The sequence below is a fragment of the Choristoneura fumiferana genome, chromosome 26 (genome assembly GCF_025370935.1).
Source record: "Choristoneura fumiferana chromosome 26, NRCan_CFum_1, whole genome shotgun sequence".
In the NCBI taxonomy this organism is placed as follows: domain Eukaryota; kingdom Metazoa; phylum Arthropoda; class Insecta; order Lepidoptera; family Tortricidae; genus Choristoneura; species Choristoneura fumiferana.
The window spans coordinates 7,122,808-7,135,919 of NC_133497.1; the positions used below are offsets into that span (position 1 = coordinate 7,122,808).

Sequence of the window (13,112 nt, forward strand, 5' to 3'; positions counted from 1 at the left end):
TCTTGAAGTCTTGCGCGATCTCACGAACTAGACGCCTGGGGGCAGCTTGCGGATCAAGAGCTCGTGCTCTTCTGGTAGCGACGGATCTCACGCAGGGGCGACGGTTCCGGGCCTGTAGCGATGCGGTTCTTGACACCTCCGGTGGCCGGCGCGCTCTTGCGAGCCGCCTTGGTGGCGAAGCTGTTTGCGGGCGCTTTGCCACCGGTAGATTTTTCGAGCGGTCTGCTTTGTACGATCGAGCCATATCGTTATTAAAACGGTGCGATCGGGCGGAGAAGAGCAGGTACTTAGCGTGCGAACGTCACAAAGCGATTAAAAACGTTACCACGCTTCGGCAATCTATTATACAAACGGGGGGGACGAAGTGTGGCCACTGTGCGACGAGAGACGACAAACACGAGAGGGTGGGGGAGAGCCGGCCGGTCGACCGACTGGCCGTATTATATTTGGATTTAATATATAATTAACAATATTGTAATATTTATGTACATAAGAATAATATATTAATATTTAATTTATCATACACACGGGAAATGACGAAAAGTTACATTATAATTTAACAATTTAACGACCTAGTTTAAACTAGAACATAAATATAGATAGGTTATTTGATTATTATCGCAAGTTTACTAAATATTTATATTTGTCTCTTTATTAATGTGTTTAGTACACGATTTACATCTCTTATACCCATTCAATGCTTAGTTTAAAAAAAAAAAAAAACCATCCATCTGTCATGTAGGTATCATTATTGATTTTACATTATATATGTATTATGTGTGTGTCTGTGTTTATATATATTTTTATATGAGAGAGCTATCCTGTGTTCTTCTTTTTTACGCATTACGCATTGCTTGCAGATATACTTTAAATTATGTATGTATGTATGTATGTATGTATGTTATGTATTTATTATATTAGCCGTGCGGTCGGCCGTTGATCTGACGTACGTGTTTTTATAGAAACGATAACTATGTTTACGAATCATATTGTGGCCCTCAGAAGGGCCTTTTGTGGTGTGCTTCTGGTCTATGAAAAGAGGACGGCGCGGGCGCGCGGGTTTCGCCTGCAGGCAGGAGCTTGAGCGCGCTCGTTACTTTGGAGCTCGTGTCTTGGTGACAGCCTTGTGCCCTCCGTGACCGCGTGCTTGGCGAGCTATGCCGGGCAGCAGCAGCCTGACAGAGGTTCTGCACCTCCCTGCTAGTGATTGGTCGAACCTCTTTTGGTAGTGCGGCGAGGCGGACCGCTTCGGCGGCGATGCGCTCGAATATGTCGTTCACGAACGAGTTCATGATCGACATCGCCGCTGGAGTACCGGTGTCGGGTGACCTGCTTGAGCACCTTGTGATGTGGATGGCGTAGCTCTCCTTCCTTTGTTTGCTTCTTCTTTTTCTTGTCGGACTTTGGAGATGTTCTTTTGGGCCTGCCCGATCTTGGCGGCCTTCCGCTCGTCTTGGCGGCATGGTTGATGTTTGTTGTACTGTTGCTAATTCCACGGTCACGGAAATAGCAGAGCATGCGAAGCAGCGACGCTGATAGCTCGAACGAGTTCTGATGCAAAATTCCGGATTTGTTGCGGACAGCCCCGAAACTAGAATAATATAGTTTAAGAATACAAATAAATAGCTGTTAAATATAGAATAAGTAGAATAATTAGGTTAAGAATCATTGTAAATAGTAGAATAAGTAGTTTAAGAATCAAATTGTAGCGAAATCGATTAGTAATAATTAAATAAAAGCGAAAAACCCAAGTAGCGATAGCGAAAATTCCCCGGTAATTCAGTGCGTTTGTGATTTGGGTCCACCAATCACAGCGCCTGGATTATCGGGGAATTATAGCCAATCACGGGCGGGCTTATACCCCGGCCGCGGGGGTATAAATACAGGCCCGCCCGCAGCGATAAGGCAGTTCGACGCGGACAGCGACCCGAAGCGCTCCTCTCTACGAAGCCTACAGCGAGCAAGCGACCAGCGACCAGCGACCAGCGAAGCGAACCGACCCCTGCTATTCCAACGGACCTCCGATTGCTGCCTTACCGACCGACCACCGCGATTTCGAACCGGACTCCGATTACCACCGCGAATCGACGAACGAACCAGTACAATAAATACAGTCCACTTATCGAAGGTGTTTTCGTTGCCCTACTCCCGTCGTAACGACCGCAGAGGACTGCGAAGCACCTCCCGCTGTGAACCCGAGCTGTCTATCGACGACAGTGTTTGGTCCTTCGAACCGGATCTGAAGACATCGACTGAAGATGGTGGTAACCCGATCTCAGGGCGACCGCGAAGAGCGCCGCCACACCCCGCCGCCCGAAGAACAAACCGCCGCCGAACGAGCTCCGACGACGACCGCCGCTGCTACTGCCACGACCACCGCTGACGACATCTGGCAACAGCAGTTGGAACGCATCGTCCGCCGCGACGCCGCCTCGCCCACGGTACTTCCTCGCGCCGAGACGCGGATGACGACACGCGAGCCGCCGCGTGACCTCGCCATCGCCGCTACACGTCGCGACGCCGTTTACTTTCCCCCGCTCACCCGAGCCGGGGAGGGAGCCATGAGCATGCAGCCGATCCGATCGACCGAAGAGGACTACTACCGCCTAGGGGGGAGCTGGGCGCGCAGCCCGGCCGCATCCCCGATGAGGCGCAACTCGGCGGCCGTGGGGGGAGCTGGGCGTGCGGCCCGGCCCCGGTGAGGCGCACCTCGGCGGCCGAGGGGGGAGCTGGGCGCGCAGCCCAGCCACACCGCCGATACGGTGCAACAGCGAGGCCATGGGGGGGCAGCGCGCGTGCAACACAACCCGCAACTTGAAGCCATCGAGTACTCCCCCACACCCAAATGGGGGAGGAGAGCAGCCAACAATGGACTGGGCTGCCAACCAGGAGCGACCACAACGAGCCGTCGCCTTTTATGAACAACCGGCGGCGATGCAAGCCGGTGCGAGGTCGCCGGTGCCTTCACATGCATCAAATGCAACGGCGATCCGTATCCGGCTTGCTGAAGAGGAAGCCGAAGAGGAGCTCCTGCGCATCAAGCAGCAAGAACTGGAGCTGCAAAAGGAGCGAGTGAAGGCCAAGCTACGCCAGAAGCTGGCTAGCATCGAAGCGGAGTCACAAGCCGGGAGCATCACCGGACCACACGCGAAGGTGGATGACTGGCTACGGCGCACCGCGGCGGATCAACCGACGCCGCCACCACCGAAGCACGAGCCGCGGCGGCGCTCACCGCCGCCCCCGTTCGAACCGAAGCGACGCAATTCGCCGCCAGCTACACCTGCTCGCGAACGAAGTGCAAGCGGACAACGCGGGATCGAGAAGCTCGCCGAGGCCCTCGAAAAAATGGCACGAGTGCGTCCGCCGCCGAGGCAGGTCTACGAGTTGCCTGCTTTCTCCGGTGCGGCGGGCGAGTGGCTGCCGTTCCAGGCTGCCTACGCCGAATCGACGCGCGCGTATAATTTCACGCCGCAAGAAAATATGGCGCGGCTGCGCTCCTGTTTGCGCGGAACTGCGCGCGAAGCGGTGGAGGCGCTGCTCCACACCTCGGCCAACCCCGAAGCAGTAATGACGACGCTGCGACAATGCTTTGGCCGCCCCGAAATTCTGGCCACCAAAGCACTCGACGACCTCAAGAAGCTGCCGCGCCTGGGGTCAACTGCCACCGAAATCAACGCGTTTGCAGTCAAATTGCAAAACATCGTCAGCGTGCTGTCATCAATCGACCAGCACGGCTACCTCGCCAGCCCCTTGCTGGTACGCGACGTGATGGAGAAGCTCAGCCCACATCTACGGTCACGCTTCGGGGACTTCGCATCGGAGCAGATGACCATGGAGCCACAAATCATTCTGTTGTCGCGGTTCCTCATGCGCGAGGCCGACCGCGCCCTGCGTTTCTCCTATACAACGGTGGAAGCGACGGCAGCCGCCGCCGCCACTACGCTGACGTTCCGAAGGGATGCTGCGAGGCCAGCACCCCGTCCGACGCCGATGCGCGGCCCCACCCCTCGGGCCGCGCCGCGAGCGCCCGTCTACGCCACCGAGGGCGATGACGCGCGCCGCTGCCTCTGCTGTGGAGGCGGTCATCCCACCACGAGATGCAAGCGCATCACCAACATGGAGGTCAACGATCGCTGGCAGTGGGCACGCGACAACCGCGTGTGCTTCCGCTGCATGGACCAGCAGCACCGCCGCGAAACCTGCCGAGCCCGCACCTGTGAAGTCAACGGGTGCCGGCATGTGCACCATCCATTGCTGCACGCGAGCGCGGCAAAAGTGCCGCGCCACCCCGAAGCGAGACGCGAGCGGACGCCGCCCCGTGGGCAGGCACCGCAGTCCCCAACGACATTGGCGTCCGAGCCCACTGTTGGGCCGGCGCCAATCCCCGAAAAGCAGACGGTGACTACGGTCAGCAACGAAGACGGCAAGTCACCGGTCCTGCTGAAGATGTGCCGAGTCCGCGTCAGCGGACCCAGCGGCACCGTCGACACCTTCGCACTGCTGGATGACGGGTCAACGGTGACGCTCATCGACGAAGACCTGGCGCGCACGATCGGAGCCTCGGGACCGGCGGTGCCAATGCAAATGAGAGGCATCGCCAGCAACACCGAGCTGCCGAACAGTCGACGTGTCAACATCACGGTGCAGGGCCACGGTGAGGCCTACAAGATCGCCGCCCGCACCGTCGACAACCTCCGGATCCACACACAGCGACTGGGTCAGGAGGTTACCCGGTACCGCCACCTTAGTGGGCTGAACGATGCCTGCTACGACGAAGCCATTCCGCGTCTCCTCATTGGCGCGGACAATTGGCACCTGATGCTCGTCCACGAGACACGGACGGGCAAGCGACGGCAACCAGCAGCGGTTCGGACGGCACTGGGCTGGGTCATTTACGGCTCAGTGCCCCGGGCCATTCGAGCGGGCGGCCCGACCGAGGATGTGCTCTACGTTTATAACGTACGCGACGACGCCACCGACAAGCTAGTTCAGCGACATTTCGCCATCGACGCGCTGGGCGTGTCGCTGGCCACGAAACCACGACCAGCCGAGGAACGGGCGAAACGACTCTTCGAAGCAACAGTGAAATTCCACGGCGATCACTATGAAGTCGGTCTGCCGTGGATAACGGACGAGGTGCAAACGCCAGCGAGCTACGCGACGGCACTACAGCGCTTCAAGGGCATCGAGCGCAAGATGCGTCGCGACGCAAACTTCGCGCAAGAGTACGCGGCACAGGTCACCAACCTAATAGCGAAGGGCTATGCGGAGCCCGCCACCGAGGCAGATGCGCGCCACCCGCGCGCTTGGGTGCTGCCCCACTTTGCCGTGCGGAACCCCAATAAACCAGGGAAGCTCCGCCTGGTTTTCGACGCAGCGAGCCGCAGCCAGGGCCGCTGCCTTAACGATTTCCTGCTGGAGGGGCCCGACCTGCTAAAGTCCCTTCCGGGCATACTACTACGGTTCCGGGAGGGCCGCTACGCAGTAACGGCAGACATAAAAGAAATGTTTCTCCGAGTGAAGATTAGACCGGAAGATCGCCCGGCGCAGCTGTTCCTATGGAGGGAGCCGGGCGAGAATCAACCCAAGCTAATGAAAATGACTTCGATGATCTTCGGAGCAGCAAGCTCCCCTTTCCTGGCGCACAGCGTGCGCAACCACAACGCCGAGCGCCATGCGCCGGAATTCCCGCAGGCACTATACGCGATAACGTCGAGCCACTACATGGACGACCTAGTGGACAGCTACGCGACCGAAGAAGAGGCCGTGGACGTAGCAACGGCCGTCAACGAAGTCCACTTACGAGCCGGCTTTGAGCTGCGCGGGTGGAACACCAATTCCCCGAAACTCGAACGAAGAATCGAACCTGAACTGCGGGCAACAGCGCCCGCAACACTAGGCCTGAGTGAGGGGCCGAAAATACTGGGGCTCATCTGGGACCCAAGAAGCGACACACTCGGGTTCAACACCGCAATGAACCGGGTGCCGAAAGAGGTGCGCGAAGGAACGCGCACACCAACGAAGAGAGAGGCCTTGAGCGCGGTGATGTCAGTTTATGACCCGCTCGGGCTCCTATCGCCCTACACAATCACCGCCAAGGTGACCCTTCAGCAGTCGTGGCGCAAACAGGCGCCGTGGGACGAGCCGCTGGACCTGGAGGACGGCGGTATTTTCATCGAGTGGGCTCGCGGTCTAGCCGCCGTAGCGGCACTGCAGCTGGAGCGGTGCTACGCGGTGGGCCGCCACGAGCTGCACGCCTTCACCGACGCGAGCGAGAGCGCCTACGCCACGGCCATCTACCTCCGGACGACAGACGCCTCCGGAACCGTGACGGTGGCTCTGGTGGCGGGAAAGGCGAAGGTGGCCCCGCTGAGGCAGCAGAGCATTCCTCGTATGGAGCTACAAGCGGCTCTGATCGGGGCTCGGCTGGCGGCCACAATCATAGCGGAACAACGACTTACGATCGAGCGCGTCGTATTCTGGACGGATTCACGCACTGTCCTGGCGTGGATTCGCAACGACGCAAAGCGCTATACACCCTTTGTGGCGCATCGACTTGGTGAGATCGCCGAGATAACCCGCCCCGAGCAATGGCGGTGGGTGCCGACAGCAGCAAACCCGGCGGACGACGCGACGCGGGCGGACAGTGCCCGCCAAATATCCACCACCGACCGGTGGTTCACCGGACCCGACTTCCTGCGGCTACCGGAAGACCAATGGCCGCAGGAAACAGTAAGCGAAATTTATAATATTAATGCGGACGCGAGTGCAAGTGAAAATGTGAAAAACAAAAGTGTTAATCTGACCAGTGCGTTGCCGAACATTGAACGATTTTCAAAATTCGAAAGACTAATTAAAGCGACAGCGCGAGTGATATTTTTTGTCGACAAGTGCCGCGACAAAGATAGTCAGTTAGAAGTGCGACATATCGAACGAGCGGAGCACCTCTGGTTCCGGAAGTGCCAGATGGATAGCTTCGCAGAAGAAATCGACATACTGCGATACGGGGGAGGCTGCCAAAGAAGAGCAGCCTCTTCCACCTCGACCCCGTCCTCGAGGACGGCCTACTCCGGCTGCGTGGCCGCATCAACGCCGCGCCGGTGCCGGACGCGACGAAGAGGCCGGTCATCCTAAACGGCCGCCACCCGTTCGTGAGCCTTCTAATCGAGAAGGCGCACCGCGACGCCCACCACTCATCGAACGAACGGGTGGTCAACGACCTGCGGCAGCGACTGTGGGTGCTGCACCTTCGCCCCACGGTGAAGAAGGTAGCGCGCGCTTGCCGCACATGTGCTGTGCGGCGCTCGACTCCGCGCCCACCAGCGATGGGCGATCTACCGCGGGCCCGCATCGACCCCTACAGCCGGCCCTTCACTAACTGCGGGGTCGACTACTTCGGCCCGCTGACGGTCACGATTGGGCGGCGCCACGAAAAGCGTTGGGTAGCGCTCTTTACCTGCCTGACGACGCGCGCCGTCCACCTGGAGATCGTCGCGAGCCTCTCTACGGACTCCGCCATCATGGCGCTGCGGCGTATGGCGGCTCGACGAGGTTGGCCCCGCGTCATGTATAGTGACAACGGTACATGCTTCCGCGGGGCCGACACGGAGCTTCGCGCCGCCTACGAGGAGTGGCTGCCCGAGCTCCGCGACATCGGACTGCGACACCGCATGGAATGGCGGTTCATCCCTCCTGGAGCTCCTAACCAGGGGGGCGCCTGGGAGAGGTTGGTGCGGTCAGTCAAGACCGCACTGACCGCCACACTCTTCTCACGGGCACCAAAGGAAGAGGTGCTCGTGACACTGTTGGCGGAGGCTGAACAGACCGTCAACGCGCGACCGCTGACGCACGTGTCGGTCGACCCCTGCGACGAGGAGGCGCTCACGCCGAGCCACTTCTTGCTCGGCGGCCCGGCAGGCACCCCTCCCACCGGCACGTGCGACGAAGCTGACCGAAGAGCCTGGCGTGCTAGCCAAGCGCTAGCCAATCATTTCTGGGCCCGCTGGGTCCGGGAATACCTGCCAACTCTCGCCCCCCGTCAATCTCCGAGCGGGGGCGAGCGACCGCTGCAAGTCGGCGACGTCGTCATCGTCGTCGACTCCAACCTACCACGCAATGTGTGGCCCCGAGGCGTCGTGGAAGCAGTCTTCCCTGGACCTGACGGCGGCATCCGGAGCGCGGACGTCCGCACCAAGGGAGGAGTGTTCCGGCGCCCTACGACGCGACTGGCTGTCCTCCCGACAAAGGACGAAGCCTCCCCTGCGGATTCGGCGGGGGGAGAATTGTTGCGGACAGCCCCGAAACTAGAATAATATAGTTTAAGAATACAAATAAATAGCTGTTAAATATAGAATAAGTAGAATAATTAGGTTAAGAATCATTGTAAATAGTAGAATAAGTAGTTTAAGAATCAAATTGTAGCGAAATCGATTAGTAATAATTAAATAAAAGCGAAAACCCAAGTAGCGATAGCGAAAATTCCCCGGTAATTCAGTGCGTTTGTGATTTGGGTCCACCAATCACAGCGCCTGGATTATCGGGGAATTATAGCCAATCACGGGCGGGCTTATACCCCGGCCGCGGGGGTATAAATACAGGCCCGCCCGCAGCGATAAGGCAGTTCGACGCGGACAGCGACCCGAAGCGCTCCTCTCTACGAAGCCTACAGCGAGCAAGCGACCAGCGACCAGCGACCAGCGACCAGCGAAGCGAACCGACCCCTGCTATTCCAACGGACCTCCGATTGCTGCCTTACCGACCGACCACCGCGATTTCGAACCGGACTCCGATTACCACCGCGAATCGACGAACGAACCAGTACAATAAATACAGTCCACTTATCGAAGGTGTTTTCGTTGCCCTACTCCCGTCGTAACGACCGCAGAGGACTGCGAAGCACCTCCCGCTGTGAACCCGAGCTGTCTATCGACGACAACCGGGGCGAGTCGCTTTTTGTTAATGCCGATGCGGCGCGTAGCGAATGGTCTCCCTCTATCACGATATCACCGTACTCGACCAATAGCGTGCGACCGGGCGCGCGTAAACCGTAGCGACGGGGGGGAGGGGAATATGTTTAGCGTTGCTTGCTTGCTTGCTTGCTAGCTATGTTTTCTCCTTTTTTTTTGTTGCTTCATAGCGAGTAAAAAAAAATATATAACATATATGTATAAAAATACACAGTATCAAACCTAACATAATCGAACCTAACCTAAAAACGACCTAACTAAACTAACATAACATAACATAACATAATTACAGAAATGCCTGACGTGAGCCCGTAACCTGCCGTCGCATCGTCATCATCCATTCCATCACTCCTCTCAGTGAAGAACATAATAATAATATAAAAAAAGGTACTATACTACTTACACTAGGTACTTATACTTATTTAACATAAGAGTTTCGCTGCAGCACTGCAACACTCGCTGCAATATATAGTTATAGTTATTAATATATATTAATCTCAAAAAATATAATAAGGCATAACGGTAGGTATGTATGTATATATATGTATGTATGTTTCAGTTTAATTTTAAAGGTGCGAATTGTGTGTATGTTAGCAACCAATAGGTATTAATAACGCATAGCATCACGCAAGTCTGAGCGCGGCTAATATTTTAATCAAACCTACCTACTCTACCTAGTAGTAGATTAATAACTAACATTGTATTATGATGACGTCATGTATTAATAGAAACTCAATATTAATACGAATCATATTGTGGCCCTTAGAAGGGCCTTTTGCGATTTTTGTTGCGGAATTTGTAATCCGCGCGTCGTGTTAGTGACACTACGGAAATAAAAACACAACGTGGCACTAAGGATCAGGTGCGTGGCGAGGCGAGAGTGCGTGCGTGCGACTTAAGCCTTCTTCTCAGTCTTCTTGGGCAAGAGCACCGCCTGGATGTTGGGCAGTACACCGCCCTGTGCGATGGTCACGCCGGAGGAGCTTGTTCAGCTCCTCGTCGTTGCGGATCGCCAGCTGGAGGTGGCGAGGGATGATCCTGGTCTTTTTGTTGTCGCGCGCGGCGTTGCCGGCCAACTCGAGCACCTCAGCGGCCAGGTACTCCATCACGGCGGCGAGGTACACAGGGGCGCCGGCACCTACGCGCTCGGCGTAGTTACCCTTGCGCAGCAGCCTGTGTATACGGCCGACCGGGAACTGGAGTCCGGCGCGGTTCGAACGGGACTTTGCCTTCCCCTTCACTTTACCACCCTTGCCGCGTCCTGACATGGTTGAGAGTTAAGTTTGTTTGTTTCACGTAAACTTATAACTGGAACACTAGCGGTGCGTACAGCGCTAGCGAGTCGTAAACGTACAATACGTCGGCCATTTTTAGACCGCCTCAATTTATACGATCCCAGCTAGCCCCGTTTAGTGGGGATGGCCGCGCGCGCACCGCTACGTCGCTCCGCGACTCCGCCCCTATAGCAAATGATCGAGCAAGCGCTGCCCGGCATGGTCGAGCCTGGCATGCATGATGAATGGATGGATGGATGGATGGATGGATGGATGCTGTGAAAACACATCGAACAAAACACATCCATAGGTACTTAACAACACCAACATCCTGATTGTATTGTAGAAGATAATATTACACACGAAATTAAATAATAAACTAAACTATATCCTAACTGTTAGTATAGTTTATTTATTTATTTATTTATTTAGGTCAGTTTATGCCGTATTATTGCTTAATATTATTATTATTATTATTATTTTTGTGTGTGAACGCATCATTAACGTGTGCTGTTTCTAAATAAGGCCTACGATGCGCCGGACGGTGCCCGAGCGGCATCCGCGCCGCGCCGGCTCCAGCCCCAGCAGCAGCGCGCGCGGCAAGGCCCGAAATCGGAACCGGCGCGGCGCTACCGCGCCGCGCCGACCGCCAGCCACGAAGCTTCCCGCCCTCAACGATGTTGTGGGTAAAGCGAGTTTTTATTTTATTTTATTTTATACCTACCTACCTACCTATTTATTAATATTATTATTTAGCAGCATAATAATCATCATCATCCATCACCTTATTTTTCTTATTATTACCATCGTATCGTACGTTGCTTGCTTGCTTGCTTGCTTGCTAGTCTGGTCTGGTCTAGTCTACTCTAGGCATAAAATATTAAATGTGTGATTTGATTTGATTATCTAATTTCGTGTGACGTCACGTCTGCTATGGGAAACTTATTGCTCTGGCTTCGAATCATTTTTTAGCCCTCAGAAGGGCTGTTTTGGTGTGCTTTAAACGCGCACGGGCGTATGTTGAGTAAGTAAATGTAAGTGTGGTCTTCCCTCCTCCTCCTTTGACGTTCGTTCGAGGCGACGCGACGCGACGCGAAGCGAAGAAAGAACGAACGAACCAACCAACCAACCAACCAACCGAACAGGGCGGCGGAGGACAAGATCTTCTTGCTTGCTTGCTTGCTGCGTGCGTGCGTGTGTGTGTCCGTCCGTGCGTGAGTGTATCGCGCTTAGCTTACTTCTTGGCGGCTGCCTTCTTCGCTGCCGGCTTAGCCTTGGGAGCGGCCGCCGCCTTCTTCGGCTTGGGTGCCTTGGGCTTCTTGGTGGGCGGTTTCGCGCTCTTCTTGGCCTTAGGCGCGGCTGCGCTCTTGCCCTTGGCCGGGGTGGAGGGCTTCTTGGCTGCAGGCTTCTTTTTAGCGGCTGCCGCCTTCTTGTCCTTGGTGGCGGCTGCCGATTTCGGTTTGGATGGTGACGAGGAAGCAGCGGCTGCGGCCTTCTTCGCCCTGCCGGACGACGCTGCGGTGGCTGCCTTCTTGGTCTTGGCGGAGCCGGAGGCGGCGGCAGCCTTGGGGGCCGACTTGGCGGCGGCCGGCTTCTTCGCCGATGACGACTTCGATTCTAGCTTGAACGATCCCGAAGCACCTTTGCCCTTGGTCTGGATCAGGGCGCCAGATTCGACGGCGCTCTTCAAGTATTTCCTTATGAACGGAGCCAATTTCTCGGCGTCCACCTTGTATTGGGCGGCGATATATTTCTTGATAGCCTGCAGCGAGGATCCGCTGCGCTCCTTGAGCTCCTTGATGGCGCTGTTCACCATCTCGGAGGTCTTGGGGTGCGTCGGCTTCGCCTTAGGCTTCTTGGCGCCGGCCGCGGCCGCGGACGCCTTTGGCTTCTTAGCGGGCGTCGCTGGGGCGGGTGCGTCGGCGGCAACTGCGGTATCGGCCATCTTGCTTCTTGATAATTTGTTTCTTCAACAACAAAAACTACAACCAACGATTACGAACGTACACGTTCAATGTTAACGAGAGACTGTGCGGTGCGAGAGGTACGACGTACGTGCGGCGCGCGGCGCAGTGCAAAGTAGTATGAGCAAGCGGAGAGAGGGAGCCACCTATATATATCGAGCGCGGCTTAACCGTAAGGCAGACTCTGGTGTCGCGGGACGTTTTCTCGTAATAACACTTCCAACTTTTCACTTACCAGTGTGTGATTAAATCGTATTTTCTCATAAATATATCAGTTTTTGAACTATCAAAATCGATATGTGGAATCTTTATGAATGCATCTATGTTAAATTTTAGCTTTCGTCAAACTGCATTTGTTTATTAGCGAGAGGAGCATGTTTATTTTCGGTATTATAGACTGCGCGTACCTCGGGTCACTTTAAAAATGGTTTTTACTTATTAAAACACTTAAATAGTGTTATTATTTATCGTCCAGTTGAAAGTGAAGATTCCGTTTATGGAAATAACACAATAGGACGAATCGTAGACGCCCTGGATAGTGTTATTTTGTATGTTTATGTTCGGTGTCGTAAAACAGCTGCTTAGACGGGCTGCAGTCTAGTGGCCGACTACTGAGTGCCGTTCCAAGACCGCCGTTGCTGGCTTTGGAAAAATGCTAGACTATTATTGTATGTATAAATAAAGGTACTTATAACATTTTTTAAAATTTAATCCAATGCTACCTAAATATATATACATAACGGGAAAAAGAGCGATTCGTTATAAGGTATCGGGGGTTGTATACTAAGTGGGTACAAACAAAACAAGACAAGTAAGTACGTAAGTAAATAAGTAAGTTTAGTTAGAGATCGAGCAAAAGCGAGCGCGCCGGTCGGTACGGGGGGGTCGGGCAGTCGGGCGGCGCTATG

At 55.1% G+C, this 13,112-nt stretch overlaps 3 protein-coding genes and 2 pseudogenes across 4 annotated transcripts in view; 2 read left to right on the forward strand and 3 right to left on the reverse strand.

The window, feature by feature from the left end:
* The window catches only part of LOC141442900 (uncharacterized), a 52,388-nt gene that overhangs the window by 10,715 nt on the left and 28,561 nt on the right, over positions 1-13,112 (forward strand). For both annotated transcript variants that reach the window (XM_074108052.1, XM_074108053.1), the window contains one exon: positions 10,766-10,926. In XM_074108052.1, coding sequence (XP_073964153.1) covers positions 10,766-10,926 — 161 coding nt within the window. The remainder of the gene's footprint in view (positions 1-10,765; positions 10,927-13,112) is intronic.
* Positions 1,030-1,518, reverse strand: LOC141443054 (late histone H2B.L4-like; annotated as a pseudogene).
* On the forward strand, positions 2,831-7,134 carry LOC141442698 (uncharacterized). The gene has a single exon (XM_074107763.1). The coding sequence runs from the start codon at positions 2,869-2,871 to the stop codon at positions 7,132-7,134; it is 4,266 nt and encodes a 1,421-aa protein (XP_073963864.1). The 5' UTR covers positions 2,831-2,868.
* On the reverse strand, positions 9,815-10,607 carry LOC141442906 (histone H2A-like; annotated as a pseudogene).
* On the reverse strand, positions 11,384-12,616 carry LOC141442898 (uncharacterized). Its single transcript, XM_074108050.1, has one exon. It carries the CDS (start codon positions 12,183-12,185, stop codon positions 11,475-11,477), a length of 711 nt encoding a protein of 236 aa, XP_073964151.1. The 5' UTR covers positions 12,186-12,616; the 3' UTR covers positions 11,384-11,474.

Excerpts from the sequence above, each read along its gene's own strand:
- LOC141442698 (XM_074107763.1), top strand. The coding sequence starts at position 2,869 with ATGGACTGGGCTGCCAACCAGGAGCGACCACAACGAGCCGTCGCCTTT.
- LOC141442898 (XM_074108050.1), bottom strand. The coding sequence starts at position 12,185 with ATGGCCGATACCGCAGTTGCCGCCGACGCACCCGCCCCAGCGACGCCC.